Source organism: Delphinus delphis, chromosome 2, assembly GCF_949987515.2.
Source record: "Delphinus delphis chromosome 2, mDelDel1.2, whole genome shotgun sequence".
NCBI classification, from domain to species: domain Eukaryota; kingdom Metazoa; phylum Chordata; class Mammalia; order Artiodactyla; family Delphinidae; genus Delphinus; species Delphinus delphis.
The window spans coordinates 22,794,003-22,816,343 of NC_082684.1; the positions used below are offsets into that span (position 1 = coordinate 22,794,003).

Below are 22,341 nucleotides of genomic sequence, written 5' to 3' on the forward strand. Positions count from 1 at the left end.
AGCTGTGTGTGTGTGTGTGTGTGTGTGTGTGCACGCGTGCGTGTGTGTGTGTGTATGATGACATTGTAAGTAGTATGATTTTTGTTTCCTTTAGACACAAACGTCAACAATGTAAGCCTTTCCTGTCTTGAAGTGGAAGCTTCATGAAACCTCTGCTGTCTTGACTGTGGAACCGTACCTTGTTTAGTGTGGTATTAGGTATACTTTTGAACTGAAATCTAGAGCAGATTTTATGTGTACACAGGTACATCTCCAGTGTAGAGGATGCAGTAGCCCCTAAAGGTTTAGGATACTGTGCATGCTTGATGGGTTTTTTCCCCCTTTTTTGTGGTCTATTCTGAATTTGCCAGTATGTCATATATTTTCATTTGCAGTGATAAGGCTTATTCAGAAATAGTTTTGAGTTATTCTTTCTACTTTATGACTACGTTAGCCCCCATATAAGCTACTGTTTTGCCCAAAGACTTACTTTCAGCTTCAGGTTCAGAGGATTCACTGGTAAAATAACCACTCCACACTTTAATAAGCAAGAAATAAGGAAATTTATTATATTAGTAAGTTACAGTATGAGGACAACCAATATATGTATATAGAGAGATACATGTACATGCGTCACCAAATTGGGGAAGCCCCTACATCCAGACCCGAGCAGCGCTGGGAAATCCCTGGAACAGTGATCTGGAGTCCCAGCTGGAAGGTCCCGAGCAGTGCGTCCACCCCACGGCTGAGACTTCAGAGTACTGCTCAAAGGAGTCCTGCTCGTAACGCCAAGCCGCAGCTGATGATCACCAGCTTACGCGCAAATATGCAGCTCTGGCCATTATCAGAAATGCTTTGCTCTCTCTTCGTAAGTCTCGGAATGTCCGCTGAACTGGCCAGATTCCCAAGGCCCAGGAAGCTTCGTGACTTACTCCCTTCCTTATCTGTTGGTTTTCAGGCTTGCTAGCGCCATTTCTGCTGACCTACGTGGTCCAGCAGTTTGGCACGTAGCTCCCTTCAGGGTCTTTGTTTGGTCAAAGGCCTATTGTTGCCTCTGAAGCCTGAACAAGACTATTACCTTCCCTAACACCTACTGACAACTTTTTTGAGTTTTTCACATTGGCTTTCTAAACTTCAGTTTTAAGAACTCAACCTTTATAGCATTTCAGTAGAGAGCACTAGTAAGGGAGTTGGGACTCAGTTTACGGGTTATTGGCTCTTTGACTTCAGTCAAGTTGCTTTGTCTGAACTTTGGTTTCCTCATTTCATAAAATTAAGCGTTGGGTTTGTTTTCTAAGGTTCTTTCTCCAACTCAGTCATGGTCTAGGACTGATATCCCTTTTCTTGGATCATATAGACCGTCATAGTCAGCTTAGGCTATCCCCACCCCCCTACCCGCTGCAAAGAAACTCCTTATATTCCCAAGACCCAGGCATCTGTGTCCATTTACGCTGAAACATTGAAGTTGGACTATCTGTGTCTTCCATGTTTCTAAATAGTCTCTGAAATACCGCGTCTTACTTCTGGTTCTCTTGAAATATGGTAGCTTTTTGTTAATGTTGCCGTAGAATTACTGCTCCCTCTGATTTCACTAGAAGACCAGGGAATAGCCATAATAGTGCCTAAATATTATCATCTGCTTTTATTAATCTATATGCCTCCAATGAGATGGTTGATTGAATTAATGTCAGCCAGTTTAACTTCCTCCCATAGAGTTAGCTGTGCTTGCTCCATTGGTAGAGCTATTTCTGAAACATGAAAGTGGGAGAAACAGCTAATTCTTTGGGTGCCATAATTAGTGTTTAAATTGATATTCTCAAGCCAGAAATTTCAAGGAGAAATTTGTTGGCTCTGTGAGAGTAAAAGCCATATCTATCTCATTTACTCTATCCCTAGCATCCAGAAGAGTGTACTGCCATAGTAGGCCTTCCGTAAAAATTTGTAGAATGAGTGAAGAAATCAAATTACAGTTGCTTAGGTACAGAATGGAAGAGCTTATTTAACTCTTAGATTTAGGGTCTTGAAGGACATGCAGAAAGGATGGAGGACCAGTATGATGCAGTGTCTGAAACCGAGTTAAATAAAAGAACCTGGACCTTTGCCTGAAACATCAGAAGATTCAGTAGGGGTGGAGGATTCATTTATTTACTTTAATTTTTGAGTATAGCACTTAGACTAATGGAAGGATTTTGCGGCTTTGTCAATTACTCTTTTCCTTGAAACTTGAGTTGGTCGTGTAGGTAGGGGTTGGATGACGATCTGTCAGAAATGTCAAAGAAGGGGATCCTGAAAGAACAGATAGTTGAACCCACTGCTCTCTAAGGTTTATGTGAGTTTATAGCTCTGTGAGTTTCACTTCAAAGGGAGATTGGACATGATATGCTGTCTCACAGAGGATAGTGAAGTGGATAATGAAATTTTCAGTCTTTGTTAAAGTGATTTCAGCATTCTTAAGAACATCAAAATGTAGAAATAGTTTTGTCTTCTTTTTAATGAGGGAAGTAACAGAGAGCACAGAAAAGTGACAGTGGAAAAAGAAAGATGGCTGTGAGCGAAGAGAGAAAAGAAAGATCAGTTAGAACATCCTCGTGAATTGTGTGGATTTCGAATATGAACAGTTGTCCCCTAAGTATGTCAGCAACCCCTGATAGAGTGTTTTCTTTATTAATATTACATCAGCGAGAATACTGCAGGCCTATGTTTGTTTGGAGGCCTATGTTTGTATAGAGGAAACATAGCACACTTCAGTGGCCTTTGAGTATATAGATCTGCATGGTAGTTGATGAAATGATCTTTACAGTATTGAATTTGTCTGCAAAAAATGTTTAAATCACGTATTTAGCAAAGTGGAGGAGTTTAAAGATGACTATAAACATGTTTCGTGGTCTCCTGAAATTATCAGTTTATTAAGGCAGACAGGTGCAAGACCAAATAATTATCGTATAGCTTAGTACATTTTTAAAAAAACTACATGATACATAATATACTGTGGAAACATTCTGCATTGGGAGATCAGGAGAGAAAGGAGACTGGGTCTCGAAGGATAAACTTTAAAGGATAAGATGTATAGGTGGGTAGGTACGTAACAACAATACCTACGTTCTGATCCATACGGCAGTTATGGTTCTCACTGTAAGCTAATGTAGTTAATTGAGTGGTATTCTAGTGTGTACATTTGTCTCTTGTGAGCTTAATGCACTCTACTGCTGAAACATGACTCAACTTGGAGTACCAAAAAGAAAAGAAAATCCAGCTCCTAGGTTTACAAAGCTGAGCTCCAGATTGGGATGATGTACTCATGAAGGTAAATGCTGTCTCATGACTGCCAGTTCCATTTTGAAATAGTGCAATTTCAGAGTGAGTTGTTCAGATGAGATGTGGGCGGAGGAGACATATGTAGACCTACTTGAGAGCTGAAAGTAGTTAAAGTATGAGAGAGTGGAAAGGAGGGAGATGAGGCTGAAGAGAACAGCTGAAGACAGGTTGTGAAAGGACTCTGTTCTTTTGCACAGAGGGTGTTTCTTTCATTTTTTAAAGTAAGTTGAATTGCAAGGAAATATCATGTATGATTATTCTGCTCGAATGCCATTCCACTTTTCATGATTACTTTTCATTGAAAAATTCTTTGTTATTTTAAATTCAAGCTGGTTTGTTGGCCGTATCATCTTCCTGCTTGTGTTGTATTTACTAGGGTAGGTAAAGATGATTAGGCTACTATGTAATGACTGAAGGCATAACTAGCCAGCCATCATGACTTTTTGGTCCACTGTTTATACTTAGAATTCTAGTGATTCTGTTATTTTCCTCCAAGCCTTGTGTAATACCACTTGAATTTCTCTAATAAATTTTGAATTAAATTGTGTAATCATAATGATTGATAATTGTTTTGTCTAGGGGGGGCCCTAAGTCCTTGTAATCTCTTAAAGCAGCGGTCCCCAACCTTTTTGGCACCAGGGACCGTTTTCGTGCAAGATGTGGGGCAGGGGGAATGGTTCCGGCGGTAATGTGAGCAAAGGGGAGCGGCACTTGAAGCTTTGCTCACTCGCCTGCCGCTCACCTCCTGCTGTGCGGCCCGGTTTCTAACAGGCCGCGGACCGGTAACCGCCTGGGGGTTGGGGACCCCTGTCTTAAAGGGTTCTTTAGAAACCGCTTTTCATTAAGTATATTTGCTTACTTGAAAAGTACCTCCATCTTCTATCAGATTTTCATGACTCAAAGCATTTATGCAGTGTAACTGCATTTGAAACCATAGACATTTTAAAAAACTGTTTTAATGAGGTAAAGGTAGTAGTAACACTTTTTTCTTCTCCTGAAATGAAGAAGCACTGTCTTATTTGACATTTTGCCTTTTCTAGTGTTTTACTAATATTTATTGAAAGCTGTTTTCTAATACGCTTCTTTGAGTTGGTTGTACAGATACTACATGTGTTTCTTGTCTCCACTTAATAATTAACTTCTGTTTTTATTTCTTATCAATGCCTTAGGAAAAACATATAAACAATGAAGAAGAGCACTCAAGGAGGATGGAAGAGGCCAGATTGCAGCTCAAGGATCAACTTCTTTGTCTGGAGACTGAACAGGAATCCATTCTTGGTGTGATAGGAAAGGAAATTGATGCAGCTTGTAAAACCTTCTCCAGGGACTCAATGGAGAAATTGAAAGTAATTATGAGTTCTCATTGTGCCTTTCAGTTAGTTTCCTAATATATAATTATAAGAAGATTTTAATGCATGGTTACATGGTAGTCACATTTTTATTCCAGAGAGTTTTATGAAACAAAATAATATCTTGCATTTTTTAGAATGAGCTATTTTATCTATTGTACATTCATGGTAAGAGATAGTATGCTGTTATTCCACTGAACTGCCTGTATCTCACTCTGTAAAAGAAAATGTCTTACAAGGGAAGCAGCAGTTCTGACTAAAACAAAATCCTTCGAGTGAAGAAGCCTGGATTTTGAATTTTTTATTATCACTGGTTATTTTTGTTGTTGTTAGTATATTACTGGCTAACATCTTTTGAGTACTAATTACATTACGGATACCGTGTAAGTAAGTACTGGTGTATGCATTCTCTCCCTTAATTGCTGAAACCACTCTATCCTTTAGGTACTCAGATTAAATCCATTTTAGAAAAGAGAAAACAAGGCTTGGAAGGGTTAAGTAACTTGCCCCTGGCCACGTATCTAGTCAAAAGCTAGAACTAGGACTTCAAACCTCGGGTGTCCAACTGTGGAGCTTAAACAAGTAACCACTGTGCTATTTGCCTTCCCTATTTAAAAAAATTACATTTACTTTCGTTTTCCTATCTTTAAAATGGCTTATTGCTACTCAATATGTAGTCCTAGTGAAATGATAAATAAAAACATGTTAATCATGGATGTTCTTAATTCCTTGAAGGTAAGCACCTCTTTTGACTCTAGGTTCTAGTACTGCTGTGTTACATACAAAGAGCATTGCAGTGCTTTAATATGGTATAACCAGAATACATTATAATTTAGCCCATCATTTACCCCGTATTTATTTCATCTGATGATATGACAGCACTCGAATTATGATATTATGCATAAAGGTTTTTTTAAACCTCTTCAGATGTTTCTTCTTATTATTTTGTCATTCATCTTTTTTCTCATGTAAAATATTCTTCCCTTGGACTTCCCTGGTGGCACAGTGGTTAAGAATCCGCCTGCCAGTGCAGGGAATGTGGGTTTGAGCCCTGGTTCGGGAAGATCCCACATGCCGCGGAGCAGCTAAGCCCGTGTGCCACAACTACTGAGCCTGTGCTCTAGAGCCTGCGAGACACAACTACTGAAGCCTGCGCTCCTAGAGCACGTGCTCTTGCAATAAGAGAAGCCACCACAGTGAGAAGCCCATGCACCGCAACGAAGAGTAGCCCTGGCTCGCCGCAACTAGATAAAGCCCGCTCACAGCAATGAAGATCTGATGCAGCCAAAAATAAATAAATTAATGAATTAATAAAAAAAATACTCTTCCCTAAACTACTTTCCCCTCTTTCTTCCTGCTGTTCCTCTCTTCCTGCCCATCTTTTTTTTTTTTTTTTTCCTTAAGTAATGTTTTAAAGAAAATCAAGTGATAATTCTACACTTGTGCCTTAGGATTCAACTTTAAAAGAAATATTTCAGCTGGTAGAATTTGGTGGAGTTGATGGAATTTCTACAATATATATTTTTATATACATTTTTTAAAAAGCTCAGACGTCAATTTGAGAGGACTCTGAGCCAAGTATGAGAAGTAATTGGCTTTAGGGGAAAACCAACTTTCAGTCCTGTTATAATGCTGGTTTATTCTTTTCCCTGTCGAATGATGCTTTATTTAGGACTTGTCTTGTTTACATATATTTAAAGCCTTGAAATCCTAATTTTATCACAAAGATGCACAGATTAACAATGCAGTATTTATTCTGTATTTAAGAATTTGTGTCAGGATGGCTTGTTTTCAGTCAAGTAGTGATGTAAAAATGGAAACATTTGGATTGTGTTATAAGATATATAAACCTTGTTATGGCCAATTACAGGCTAAAACATAGTGTGCAGATAGCAGATGGCTTAAATATTTTATTTCTTTATGAGGTTCAAATTATCCTTCCAATATTCTGAAAAGTACCCTATTCTTTAATAGGCTTTCAAGAATGCAGTGACTGTGGTAATAGGTCTTTACACCTCTTCCCCTAGAGAAAGACTAATTCAATCTTAGTGATGGGTGGAAAGTAAATCTAAAAGAATGGAAATTCTATTAAGATTTTTTTTTAAGAATTCTTTTTTTTTCCATTGTGGATCTCTTTCCATTAATAACTTCTGTTGTTTCATTCCTATAAAATTGAAAAAAAAAAAAAGAGGAATACTTAAGAACATAACACTTGCTCTCACCTCACAGAAACCACCAAGGTGTTTGTTAAAATAAAATTGATTCTTTGATTTATAGTTCAGAAATATAGGGGAGATCGGTGGTCCTTGTAAAATGTTTTCAAAATGGAATAATTCCAATTATTCCTGGTCATTTGTTCATTTTTGAAATATTGCTCATGAAATTTTCAGCCATTTTATGTAGAAAGTGACTGTCTATGGAATGGATTGCATAATAGATATGCAGCAAATGAGTCTGAGAAAAGTCTTTGGGAATATTGGCATTATTTCTAATTATATTTTCTTTTTTCAGTGCCATATTTATTACTTATTCCACATTAGTAAGTGCATGCAGTGATTGAAAACCTATGGTTAGACACTTAATAAACCACCACTATTATGAAGCAATTAGAAAAGTGTCTGAATTAAAGATACAACATTTTCATTGACCAATCTTTGATAATTCCAGAGCTTTTCCCCTAACACTTGGTTTTAGCATTTATTTGTGGAGCATGAAGAGGATAGGCTTTGGACCAAGACAGATGTGGGTTCAGATTGTTAATATATGACCTTGGATGAGTTATGTAATCTCTATTCTCTCTAAGAATTTATGTCCCATTTATAAGTTGGGTTATTATGAAGATAAAGTAAAAATAGATATAGAAGGTGCACATCATAGTGTGAAGTATCTTGCACTTAGTAGATACTCAACTAATGATAGCTGTCCTTATTATGTAGAGCTTTTTTTGTAGTATACTCATATTACCATGTATATGGCTTCTGTTTCTCTAATCTTTTTATGACAAATGCCTGTTACAGTGCTCTTGTCATAATAGACTTTGAAGTGCATTTATTTATTTATTTATTTATTTATTTATTTTTGCGGTACGTGGATCTCTCACTGTTGTGGCCTCTCCCGTTGTGGAGCACAGGCTCTGGACGTGCAGGCTCAGTGGCCATGGCTCACGGGCCCAGCCGCTCCGCGGCATGTGGGATCTTCCCGGACCGGGGCACGAACCCGTATCTCCTGCATCGGCAGGCAGACTCTCAACCACTGTGCCACCAGGGAAGCCCTGAAGTGTATTTATTGATGCTTATATCTTGATATGCAGTTAGTAGTGATAATGGTGTTCTGTATGCCTGACTCTGTGCTAACACCCATTTTATTTAATTTATACCTTGGCCTGAGGAGGTAGTTTACTCACTTTACAGATGGTAACCTACAGCTTAGAGGAATTAAGTCACACCACTTATAAGTGATCAAGTGACTGTTCTTAAATACTAAACTATATATAAATTTGTAAAGCAAGTCACAAAATATGAACATTGTACTTAAATTATTTTGGACTTTAATCTTGAGCACTATACCTTAGATCACTGAAGACTTGAGACTATGACATAGATCAATGAAAAAGAATAATAAAAACATCATAATCAATGACAAATTGATGTTTACAAATATTCAACATGGTACAGAGGTAGAAGAGGAAGAAAACACTATGGACTAGAGTGATTAAGGGAAATCTCACTGAAAAGGCAGGCAAGACACAAGAGTTGAGTGAGATTTAGATAATGAGAAACATGGATGAGGGAAAGGTTGGATATAAGAATGTCACACTCTTGTATATGGCATGTGGTCAGCACTCATTATGCATTCATCATATGTCTAAATGAATTACCTAATGATATTCCTTAGGGGAATGATGTGCACACACATTAAGAAGTATAGAAGTATTTGAGAATAGGAATAGACATCTCTTGCAAAGGGATAGGATATTTTTAAGCAGAACATTTCTAGGAAAACGTGATGCAAAAATATCATAGGTAGCACAGAGTTCAAAGAAGGTAGGCATTGAGAAAAACTTGTGTTTAAAATTAGGAAGTCATTGACAACCTTTGAGTGTAGTTTTATCAGTAATAAGGCAGAAACAGAGGACAAGGGATTTTATAAATGAGTTGGTGTGAAGGTAGAATTTTGTTACCATCATGAATTACAAAGCGATGTTGGTATGAAGTCATATTGATTAGGTTCTGTCAGTTCTGCACAACCATTAATGAGACAAAATGGCCCGCATAGTATAAAATTAAAGAAGGAAAAATGAGACAAAGAATTAGGTTTCTATGTAATTACATCTAACTCACTGTGAAATACATTACCTGGAACAAAACTGAGGAAAAGAAACAAACACAAATGAAATAAATTGGTTTAAATGAGGCTGCTTGCCATGCAGAACTCCATGGAATCAGACTCAGTGATTCAAGCAGTAATAGCACTTGAAAGGTGATTCATGTCTCTCTATGTGAGCTAAATATTTACTGTCAATACATACATACATGGATACATGTATACATGCTTACATAAATAGGCATGTTAAATAAATAATGGTTTGGAATTGGTTCCATACTTGGTATGAACTTTCTTCTTTTTAAACCCTTAACTTTAGACACTAAACTTTTGGGTGTAATGGTGAAGAATTTTCATTTATGTAAGTTCACCTCAGAGAAAAATCTAATAGACGATTTCCTCTTTTTTGTAGGTTTTTTCATCTGGTCCTGATATTAATTATGACCCACATCGCTGGTTAGCAGAAAGCAAGGTAATTAATCTTTGAATCCTAAAGTTTTCATAATGTTTATGACCTTCAAGTCATACTATTTGGGCTAGTCATATATTTTGACATATAACTGAGCATATGAAAGCATAATACTTCATTGCTGGGAAAGATATCATTGTAATGCATTCCAGAAACTTCCATGTTCTTTTAGTTTAACATTTAAAAATTAGCTTAAATATATAGGCATGGAATGAGAGAATAAATGACAGTAAATAAAACTGTTGAAATAACAGAATTAGACTGTCGGAGAGACAAATTCCTCTGCCTTTTCCTTGGGATAGGCCTTGTCTCTGGAGGTGCACAAAGGTCAGGGCAGCTGTAACCAACCTTCATTTACACATATATACTTACATTCTGATTCTGGAGGGTTAGCTCAAAGCCTGCCAAATCTCTTTGTGGCTCAAGCAAATCATTCATCTCTCTGGGTGTCTTGTTTTCTCATTTACAAAATGGGAGGGGTAAACTTTGTGTTCTGAAGATAACTTCACTGCTTCATGATTCTTTGGCATTATGATTTAAATTTAGTGGAAGGTAACCAAAAATAAATAAATTGAACAATTTGCTCATTTTAGCAAAAAAGATTCTTCTACACTGTGAAATAGTTATCAGCTATCTTCATAGATCAAATCAACTTAGAAATTCACTAATTTAAATATATAGGGAGTTATGACCATATAAGATGTTGATACCTGTTTATTCAATTATCAGTACTTAAGCACTTGCATTCCTTTTTAGAATAGTTTTTTTCAGCTTTAAATTACTAAAATCTTCCATCCCATTTAAATTCTATAAGAAAACCAACTGTACTATAAACCTCACCAATTGTGGTCCAACTTAGGATTTTATTGCAAGAAAGAAACTTTACGTTTGTACAATATCCTTATTTAAAAATATGAGCAAAATGAGGTTTCTGAGAAGGTATGTGACTTTCTCAGTGCCATATAAAGAGTGAGAAAATGTATTACATGCCATGTCAGATTCACAATTAACATTCTTCTTATTATGTGCATTACCATTTAAAGTCTTTGTTCATTCAGCCAAGATTTGTTGATTGAGTACTGTTTTGTATACAGACATTGGGGATATTAAGTGTTAGCAAGCTGTGAAAGTTAATAGGGAAAATGTAGATGTAAACAAATTTTAGAAATCCATGAAGTGTTTTATATTGTTATAGAAATATGTAAACATTGACAAAGGAACACAGAAGAAGGAAGAACTATGGTGTTCATGTTGGGAGGATGGGAGGGTATGACACTGCCAGCATGTCAGAGAAGGCTTCTGCAAAAATACAATGTTTAAACTTAGTCATACACACAATATGTAGAAGTACTCTAATTGGCTAAGTATAACAGTGGCAAGAAGATGAATATTTGAGTCAACACAGATAAGGCCCTGAGATTTGTGAGTAAGGTACAGGTGGGAGGTGGTGCAAAAACAGAGTTCATTTTGAAAACCAGGTATTCATTAGAGAAGCCTCTTTAAAAAAAAATTCTTAATAAGAAACTAACAGTATTATGATTGAACATTGAAATTTACTCAGCCTTATAAAATTTTCTCTCCTACTTTAAATACAGTGATCCCGTGTATACCTAACCATTTTTGATAGAACCAAATGCAAACTTGTATTTATGCTACCTGTATAGTAAATTTAGAATAGACATGTTTTGCTGTCTCAGAATTTTTTAGATAGAAACTTCTTGTGCATTAATAAAGAATTTCTCTTTTTTTCCCAACTCCACAATTTTGACAACAGAGTAATGTACTTGGAATTTTCTTTCAAGTTAAAATCTTTATCATTTCTGAACAGAAAGCTTTCACTGCTGTTGTTCAATTAAATTATGAGAGCCAGAGATGACTCTTAATCATAGCTCTTTAATTTGGGAGCGAGTGAGCCGTTTTCCCTTATCATTTAATGGGATTGAACTTCTGATCAGACAAGTTTTAATACTGCATGAGGCAACTGTTCCTCTACAGTGTAAAAGGGTCATGATAAGCAATACTACGCTGACCAACTGACTAAGGAGGAATTGACTCTATTTACTAGAAAGATGGCTTAGGTTATTGATGGGCTACAATACTGTAATTCCTGTGAACTATGACTGGACAGCTCTATAAGTATTGAAGATAAGATCTGACATCAAAGGACAAAAACTATATGGAAAGTAGAATTGCTATTCAGCTAGTCCATGCTGACATCTTGCTCTATTAGAAGGACCTCTGATTGCATTTGGTAATTGTTTTCATAAATCTGCCAAATGAATTTCTTCTTTTAGTGTTAATTGTAGAAGAACTAAGGGACTGGGTGGGAATTGTGTCACTGTTGCTTGGTTGGCATTGGTGACATAACATAAACATGAAACCCAACTAAGAGTTGGACCAGGTTCATAGATAAAATGACCAATAAAGGGTAAGAAGAATACACTGCAGGGAGGAAGAGGGTTGAGGTGGTCGTTAAGTTATGCAAGGAGTTCCCATAGATAAAGGATTTGTGTTTATCATAAATCCTGACAAGGCATGCAGAGGCCAAATTTTATTCAGTTTAGCAGAGAATTTTCTAAGTAGCTACTATGCCCCAATTTTATATTACATGCTGTGGATATAACGAATGAATTAAAGAAATGATCCTTCCTCTTGAGGAACATGTTTTCTTTAGAAAAGTCGACACTTATGTAGATAATTTCAACATTATATGTAAGAGCTGTAACAGAGGTATGTAAAAGCTGCCTTGGAGGCTGATGTCGCAGATAAATCTTGAAGCCAGCCAAGTAAAGAGGAAGGAACATACATACAGAGTAAACAATTGTAGGAATGGCCTGGAAGAGAAACAGCATGATAAATGCAAAAGAAACCCCAAGTGATTTGGCAGTACTACATACAGTATGGAAATGCGAGTCAGGGAATGTCAGGGATGAGGCTCCAGAAGGAGGGAGAGATTAGATCCATCAAGAAGAGCATTGTATGCCATTTTCAAAGGTTGGGTCAGCTCTGCATTTAGTGGGGAATCATGAAGGAGTTTTGAACAGGAGAGTGAAATGTTCGTATTCATAGTTTAGAAGCATCACTCTGATAGTGATGTGAAAGGTAGATTAGAGGTGGGAAGCCCAAAGGCAGGAACACCAGTTAAGAGGTCTTTGAGTGAGACCCAGGACTCTGGTTGAGGTAGGGTGAAAGTTTGAATTTAGGAAACTGTAGAGATTCAGAGGAAGGGACAGACTGAAGAAACATTTTGGTGACAATATGCAAGTGATGTTTAATGTTATGTCAGAGGCTGATGGAGAAGGAGGTGTCCAGGATTTTCCATTTAAACTAGAAGACTACAGTCAAAGGTTAGTATTGGAATAAACAGACATGCAGGGTCCTAGGTAGGCAAGCTAGCAGAAGTATTGGAAGAGTTTCCACCACAGGGATTGATATCCAGAAAGTTCCATCTGGACAGGAATGCCTAAAGAGAAGCAGAGACAAAGGCATAGAGCAGAGTTTAGCTTCAAATCATGGAGAGAAATGAGAAGTAGCTAAGACACTTGCAGTGAGAAAGTAGGCACAAATCATCAAATCTAGAGCCATCAGGCACTCACTTTCAGGATGGAACCACAATACTAGCAAGCATCACTCTTGATCCCAGATCTTAACTTATCATTTTATGATAGTGAATAAAAAAGCTGATGTCAACTGCTCTTCAGCACAATTGCAGGAGGCTCAGTACTCTTTTGTTTAGAGAGCACATTTAATTCTGGGAGTCTGGTATTAATTATTCTCTTAAGATGCACAGAGGTGTATCTTAGGAGAATTTATATGCTTCTTTGGCTCTGAAGATCTTTTCCTTCTTGGCCTTTATCCCACTGTATTGAAACTCCCATTTACTCTTCTCCTCTTTCTTTAATCTGTAAGCGTTATGAGGGGAGACCTGTGTCTATCCTGTTCCTATTGCATCTTTAGTGCTTACCACAGGCTTGGCTAAATGCTCAATAAATATTTTTTTTAGAGAGTAATTAGCCTTGCTGCATTTTCCTACTCAGGTTACTTCCTCAGCTTAAATATCACCAATGAATAAATAACAAGCAGATTAGATTTCAGTAAATATGTCAGTTCTCAAATATTGGTTTGCTTTGATCAGTACTGTAAATTTTAAGATTATATAAATAAGAAATATACTTCCAAGTTATTTGGGGATTTTCCTATATTATCCTATTTGGTATCATCCTAAAGAGTCCCACTTTTTATAGTATCAATATAACGTGTTTCACGCGTTGACAAGCATTTGCTTTTCCCTACTGTTTTTGCATTATAACTGAAGCAGCATTAGAGATTGTGAAGTTTGACTTTCTCATTTTGTAGATGAGAAACGGGTCCTGGGAGTTTTGAGTTTTATCTAAGGACATAAAACTAGTTTCTGAGAAGGGTTTGGGAACCTGGATCTCTGAACTCTGTGCCATTGTTTTTTTCTACTGATTGTGTGACCTACACTTGAATATAAACCTTACATTTATATATTGTCTTTTTAGTGATGTGAATTTTTTAAGAACAGTTATTGTGTGAGAAGTATTAGACCTACTGTATTTAATTCTTGTTGAAGGATGCAAATGACCATCTAGTATTTTATCGTTCCAGTGTAGACATCAAAATGTGATACAAATACTCAGGTATCTTCATTCACGTGGTGGAAATATCCTTAGGTAGTATACAGGGAACACACTCAGCTTAATTGGAGGAAGCATTTTGTATTTTTTAATATGTACTATGATTATGGGTATATTTCTTCCAGATTATTTTCAAACCAAGCAGAAAAGTGGAGAAAGTATAATTGAAAATTATATTCTGAGGTTGATTTAGATTTGAACTTTGCAGCTCTGGTTTAATTCTTGTTTTGGTGATCTAGCACATTTTAAAGAATCGCCATCCTCTTTATCTCTGGTTCTTACGTAAGCATTTTCTCTCAAAATTGTTTTTAGAGTTTTGGTGAAGGAAGCATAGTAGTTAAAAGCAGCAAAATTATGGTTCCTGATATTATTGCTAACTCTGTCAACTATAATCTTTTATTTGAATTTTCTGTTTTCCTTGGTTTTTAGCTTTGAGTCACTCCTTAGTGACTTTCGGTATATTATTCCAGTGAATCTCATTAGAGGATTCTTACAGATTAAAAAGATCATTTTGATTGTTTTACTAGATACTTCAAAATATTCCCACCTAGTTGCAAGCTGTCAACTAAGAAGGTAAAAAACTACCTTATTTAGAAATTCTTTCCCTATTTTGGCTTACTTAGCGATACTTGTTGATGTAGTTAAATAAATGAGCCTATTATGTAATCTGTAAGATGCTCTTGTGAGTGGTTAATAGAATGGTGTTTGCACTGTGATTAATAGCCTTGTCAGCTAATTATTGTTTGGAATTGGTAAAGTTATTCCTATACTGTGTTCCAAGCTGTTTCTCCAAGATACTTAATGAATGATAGATAACGGGTGTTTCTCTAACAGACTCTGATTCTCTTAATTGATTATTGGTTGATTAAATTTCCATAAGTTAATTTGTTTCATAGGATTAATAATATATTCTGATACTTATTCAATTCATATCAAGCATCTTAACTATAACCTATTTTTAATTTTGTATGGCAATGGAATAAAGGCTCAATAGGAATTAACTGGAGCCATAGGTCATACTGTATTAGTTTGCTAGGGCTGCCATAACAAAACTGGGTAGCTTAAACAACAGGTATTTATTTTCTCACAGCTCTGGAGCCTAGAAGTCAAAGATCACGTTGCCAGGGTTGGTTTCTGGTGAGACTTCTCCTTGCCTTGTAGACGGCCACCTCTCATGTGGGGGCTAGCGGTATGGTTGGAGAAGTTGAAGGTTAGGAGTCAGATAGTGTCTCTTCTTCTTATAAGGACACTAGCCCTATAGGATTAGGGCCCTACCCTTATGGCCTCATTTAACGTTAATTACTTCCCTAAAGGCCCTGTGTCCAAATTCAGTCACACTGAGAGTTAGGGCTTTAACATATGATTTTGAGAGGGATGTAATTTAGTCCGTAACACAGATCAAACCTGATTAATGCTTTGTTGCAAATAATTTTTTGTTATTGTTTTGTTTTTATCAGAACCAGTAGGATTATTGTTATGACAAAACAGAATTGTTTTTTTATTATCATCTCTTAGCAACGGTAGTGAACACGGGCCAAAGACTGGGATGGAATAAGGAAAGCATTATGAAAAAGAAATGTGAAGGTATTTTCTAAATTTGCCATTAAATCATTGGGAAAGAACAGATTAAACCAGATGATTGAAGCTGGTGATCCCCAGGGACTCATTTTGTTTGGACCACATGAGTTTAAAAAAATTGATTTGGTAATGAACATTTTAAAAAATTCAATTAAGTGTATTATTGCAACATGAAATTGTTTTCCTTTTGAGATATCAGAGGATCTGATAGCACTAGGGTTTCATTCCGTTGTGGTAGAAAACAGAGTTAAGAAGAAGAACCATGGACATGACACCACATTAGATGTGGTGCCCTTCTTGCCTTTCTTTTTTGTGGTTGCATTTTTATATTCGAAATTGATAATGTTCAGATCCTAAATGTGTTACTTTTGACTGTTCATTAAGCTTTCTTAATATAGTTAGCTATCGTTTGACATAATCACCATCATTTTCTGTTGACTCCCAATATGGAAGAAAAGTATTACTTGATGTTATCTTTAGGCTTGCACATTATTTTTTTTGAAGTTGACTGAAGAGAAGTGGATTTATCTCTTGTATCCATGCGTGGTTCAAAATGGTAAATAGTAACATAGTAGCCTGAATTGAACTTTTCAAGAAAAACAAAAGAGAACATATTTTCTATGTACTTTTACAGATGTTTCCTATCTGGCACCTTTAGCATGTACATTTGATGTCTCTGATGTAAACCAATGAAATTAACTCCTATAATATTATCTAATAGGGACTTGGTCCTAGAACATGTTGGTCTTCCTGTAAATAAGAGGTTGAATAATCTGACTCCTTTTACTCTTTCCTCACAAGGATTTTTATGGTCAGCTGTGAACCTCATACCTTTTATCAATCCATATTTGATTTTTTTTAAGTGCATTCCTTCTGGTTAATCTGTTTCAGATTTCATGTTGCATGTATGTATTTCTTCTGTATGTCAAGGTTATTTCATTTACTTGTCTCCAACATATTAATACATCAATTTATATTCTAATACCTAGCCATCTGTGATAATATTAATTATCTGATTTTAGACTAATCCTGAGGGGATTAGCATCTGAAAGCTGCTGTTTAGGACCATGCCTACATGGCATAGAGTTATCAGGGCTTTTGTATGTACATCCTTTCAGCCCTTCTTCTTTGTGATTGTATTTTTCATAATTCAAATTGATAGTGTTCAGGTCCTAAATGTGTTACTTTTGAATATTAATTAAACTTTCTTAATATATTAAAACTAAAAGAACTTTGGATTTTTTCTGTTTTCAAGATACCATTCTCTTTTTCTATTTTATTACTTAGATGCAAGGTGCTATGTCTTTCCAAAAAAAATTAACAGCATCTAATTGTTCATTTAATTACATGTGTCAGGGCCTCATGATGTGCAAAACTAGCTGTAATGTGCGTGTGGGTGTGTGTGCGCATGCACGTATGTTGGTTGTTTTGGAAACTCCCTAGGAGATTTTAATCGAAGAATATTATTATAAAATTCTTGAAAAATGTGTTGAGGGTTTATTATATTAAATTCTTTAACATACAAGAATAAAGATGTGTGTATGTTTGAGGTGCCAAATAAACAGCAAAAAGACTTTGTTGAAAATATATCTTTTCCAGAAAGTATACATCTAACCTTTCCCTTATTTCCTTGCATCATACCAATAATAATATGATAGTCACCGGGGCTTTTCATTTTATTTATTTTTCTTGAGGAGCTGGCAAAGATTGATGAGGTTAATAGAAGGTGTGATCTACAGATTCAGATTGTAGTTTTAATATAGAAGCAGTGATAGCATAGGCTTTTCCTTATTTTTCCTAGTTAATATCAATTAATAAATTAATGACTTAAGTAGTAATGTTTTAGAATCATTTTCCAATGACCCGTATCAAACTTACTGAATAATTGTCTAGAATAATTTTTATTATTTAGTGCATTGAATACATTCTCATTTTGGAGATTGTAACTAACTGTACACACACACATATAGCCATATAATCTTAGTTAAAGAATTTTTTAAAAAAATGTAAATTGTAACAGCAGTAACCTAAAATGTGAGGGGGAAGAGAAGTAAAAGTGTAAAGTTTATGAATTCTATTGAAGTTAAGTTGTTATCAGTTTAAAATAGGGTGATACACATTTAAGATATTTTATGTCAGCCTCATGGTAACCACAAGGGGAAATCCTATAATAATTACATAAAACAACATGATAAAGAAGTCAAAGCCTACTGATACCAGAAGACAACAAAACACACACAAAAAAGACAGCAGGATAAGAATCAAAGAACAAGGAACCTACAAAACATCTAGGAAACAATTAACAAAGTGACAATAGTAAGCCCTTACCTATCAATAATTACTTTAAATGTAAATGGATTAAATTCTCTAATTAAAAGACATAGAATAGCCAAATGGATAGGAAAAAACAAGATCCAGAAATATGCTGCCTATTAAAGACTTACTTTAGCCTTAAAGGTACACATAGATTGAAAGTGAAGTGATGGAAAAAGACATTTCAGGCAAATGGTAACCCAACCCCCCCCCCCAAAAAAAAAGAGAAAACGAAAAAAGCAAGGGTAGCTCTAGTTATATCAGACAAAATAGACTGTAAACAAAAAATGATAAAAAGAGACAAAGAAGGTCATTATAATGGAATCAATACAAGAAGAGAGAACAATTGTAGATATGTGCCCAATGTTGGAGCACCTAAATATTTAAAGGAAAAACTAACATAGCTAAATGGAGAAATAAACAGTAACAAATATAGCAATATTGAGAATGAAATTTCGATATTTACACTCATCTTTTGTAGGTATAAAGGCATAATCACCATAAACAGTTTGGTGTTCATGCTTTCAGTCCTATTTTGATCTAGTGGGCTGAGCTGCAGTTATTTTTGACAAAAATGTATATTTTTAGATATACCTGTCCCTTCCTTTTGAGTCTTTGACATTGAGGATATCCACCTTGTTGTAGTATTTTCTTCCTTTGGGGTTCTATCGCCCCAGACTCTTGTATTTTCCTCCCGACTTTCTATCTACATCTCCATTTTATTTTGAAATTCTCTTGTGTTTATCTCTTCTAAACCCTCTTCTATTTTCTCTGTGGATATTCTTTATGAGCTATTTTATCTCTTCCTATGCCATTAACTTCCTTTAGGCTGTTGATTCTTTAGTTTGTATCTCTTGGCCATATCTCTTGAGCTTTAGAGCTATATATATATAATTAGATATCCAATTAGTCGTCTATGCTTCTGTATCTTTTGTTCCTAACAACTTCTATATGTTTCATCCTAATGTTAACTTCTTAACCCCTAAATCATTGCTTCTTCTAGGTTTCCTGTTTCAGTTTAAGCTAAAAATTGGCCATCAATACTGATTCCTTTCTCTTCCTTACCCCCCTCACATTTAAGTCCAAATACATACATTTTGGCTCAACCCTTACCATTTTCACTTGTTTGGAATATTGTAACAGCCTCCTGACTTCCAGCCTCCGATATTTGCTCCACTCTACTTAGAGAGTATGCTTTCTAAAGAGCAGTCCAATTCACATCCTTGTCTCTCATATTGTGGTTAGATGGGGATGATGGTATATCCCTCACCCTCACCGTGTTTTCTTCCTAAATGCATAGTGGAATGTTATAGTAGAAAGTGCTCCTTTAATCTGGCAGAATTGACCATGTTTTCTGTGCTATGGAAGTTTTTTTCTCTTTTTCTATTTGCAATAGTATTTCAAGGTGGATATTGGGAAATGAAGCAGACTTAATTAAATTTCTGTAGTCATAATTGGAAGTTCACATCCTAATTTAAGTTGAGGACTTCCTGTATTTATCTAGTGACATATGGACAAGACAGAGGCCTAAAAATTGTATAGCAAGTACTAAAGCCAGGTCAGCCAGATCTCATCTCGCAGGGAGGTTTAATTTTAGCTTTGTTGATCTATCCCCTTTTACTTTCCCCTTCCTTCCTTCCTTCCTCCCTCCCTCCTTCCCTTCCTCCCTTCCTCCCTTCCTCCCTTCCTTCCTTCCTCCCTCCCTCCCTCCCTCCCTCCCTCTCTTTTGTTACATAACAGCTAAGTTGAGATATAATTCATGTACCATACATTTGACCTATTTAGAGTTACCATTCAGTAGTTTTTAGTATATTCACAGAGATGTACAGCCATCACTACATGAATTTTAGGACATTTTTATCACCCCAAAAAGACAATCTGGACTATTAGCCATCACATCCTTATCTGCGCATCCCACCCTCCCTGTAGCACTAGTCAACAAGTAATCTGCTTTTATCTCTATAGATTTGTCTGTTCTGGACATTTGCTATGAATGGAATCATAAAATATGCAATCCTTTATGATTGACTTCTTTCATTTAGTAGAATATTATCAAGGTTCATCTGTGTTGTAGTATGTATCATTACTTTACTTCTTCTTGCTAAATAACTGTCCATTGTATGGATATACCACATTCATTTACCAGTTGATGTTCATTTCTATTATTTTTATTTCTTGCCTGTCATGAATAGTGCTGCTATGAACATTTGAGTACAAGTTTTTTGTGTGAATGTGTGTTTTCATTTCTCATAGGTACATACCTAGGAGAGAATTGCTGAGTTATACGGTAATTATGTTTAAGCTTTTGAAGAAAGTCCAGATTGTTTTTCCAAGGTGACTACACCATTGTACATTCCTATTGTTGGTATATGAGAATTTTAATTTCTCTGTATATACACTAACAGTTGTTATCATCTGGGGTTTTTTTGATTATAGCTATCCTGCTGGATGTGAAATGGAATTCTATTGTGGTTTTGATTTGCATTTCCCTGATGGCTAGTGATGTTGAGCATCTTTTCATGTGGTTATTGGCCATTCATCTATCTTCTTTGGAGAAATGTCTATTTTGATCTTTTGCTCAATTTGTTATCTTTTAATTTATTATTTGAGTTCTTTACATATCCTAGGATACAAGTCCTTTCTCAGATATGTGATCTATAAGTATTCTCTCCTGTTTAGTGAGTTGTCTTTTCACTTTGTTACTTGTGACCATTGAAGCATAATATTTTACATTTTGATTAAGTTCAGCTTATCAGCTTTTTTCTTTGGTTGCTTGTGCTTTTGGTGTAATGTCTAAGAAATGATTGCCAAACCAGAGTCACAAAGACTTTTCCCTGTTTTCTTCTAGGAGTCTTATATTTTTATTTATTTATTTTTAAATTATTTATTTATTTATTTATTTTATTTTATTTTGTAGCCATATTTTTAGCAATTACATTTAGGTCTTTGATCCATTTTGAGTTAATTTTTTTATGTGGTATGAGGTATGGGTTCAACTCTATTCTTTTACATGTGACTATTCAGTTGTCCCAGCACCACTGGTTGAATAGACTATTCTTTCCTCATCAGATTGTTTTGGCACTCTTGTTGAAAGTCAGTTGACTGTATATGTATAGTTTTATTTTTGGACTCTCAATTCTATTTCATTGATCTATATGTCTATCCTATGCCAGTACCACACTGTTTTGATTACAGTAGCTCTGTAGTGAGCTTTGAAATGGGTAAGAGTGAGTCCTCCAACTTTGTCCTTATTTTTCAACACTTTATTTGGCTATTCTGGGTCCCTTGAATGTCCATATGAAATTTAGGATCAACTTGTCAATTTCTCCAAAAAACCAGCTGGGATTTTGATTGGAATTGCATTGAATCTGTAGGATGTTTGGGGAGTATTTTTGTCTAAACTATATTAAGTCTTCTGATCTTTGTACATGGGATATGGTCCCATTTATTTAGGTATTTAAAAGTTTTTTTCAGCAGTGTTTTGTAGAGTTATTTTTCTTTCAGATATTTTCAGAGTGTGTTTTGCAGTTCTTTTTAAAGGTGTATTATTAAGTATATTATCCTTTTGATGCTATTGTACATACAGTTGACTTTTAACTTTATTTTTGGATTGATCATTCAAGTATATAGAGATACAATTGATTTATGTATATTGACCTTATATACTACAACATTGCTGAACTATTTTATTCTAATATGTTTTTAGTGAAATCATTAGGATTTTCTTATACAGGGGCATGTTATCTGCAAAAAAGATGCAAATATGTTTACTTCTTTTTTTTTAACGTGGATATATTTTGTTACATTTTCTTGCAAAATTGCCCTGCCATGACCTCCTAATACAGTGTTGAATAGAAGTGGTGAGAGCAGATATTCTTTTCTTGTTTCTGATCTTAGGGAGAAAGCATTGTCTTTTTCCATTAAGTATGATAGTAGTTGTGGGGTTTTTATAAATGTCTTTTATCAGGTTGAGAAAGTTCCCTTCTATTCCTAGCTTGTTGAGTGTCTCCATCATGAATGGGTGTTGAATTTCATCATATGATTTCTCTGCACCTTTTGATATGATCATGTGGCTTTATGTCCCTAATTCTTACTAATATGGCATATTACATTAATTAATTTTCAGATATTAGTGCAGCCTTGCATTCTTGGGATAAATCCTACTTGATTATGCTGTAAAAACCTTTTTATATGTTTCTGGATTCTGGTTGCTAGTATTTTGTTGAAGAGTTTAAAAAATATCTATTCATAAGTTATATTCATAACTGAAGCCTTATAAACAATCTGGGGAACTTACAGTTGAGACTTCAGTGTTCTTAGCTGGCTTTGTCTGCAGTAGAGTGACCACCCTATTAGT

General features: G+C 35.5%; 1 protein-coding gene across 1 annotated transcript in view; it reads left to right on the top strand.

Annotated features, from left to right (window-relative positions):
* The window catches only part of CEP128 (centrosomal protein 128), a 435,188-nt gene that overhangs the window by 179,384 nt on the left and 233,463 nt on the right, over positions 1–22,341 (top strand). Inside the window, exons 16-17 of the mRNA XM_060003365.1 lie at positions 4,464–4,640; positions 9,379–9,438. Of these exons, the coding sequence (XP_059859348.1) occupies positions 4,464–4,640; positions 9,379–9,438 (237 nt within the window). The remainder of the gene's footprint in view (positions 1–4,463; positions 4,641–9,378; positions 9,439–22,341) is intronic.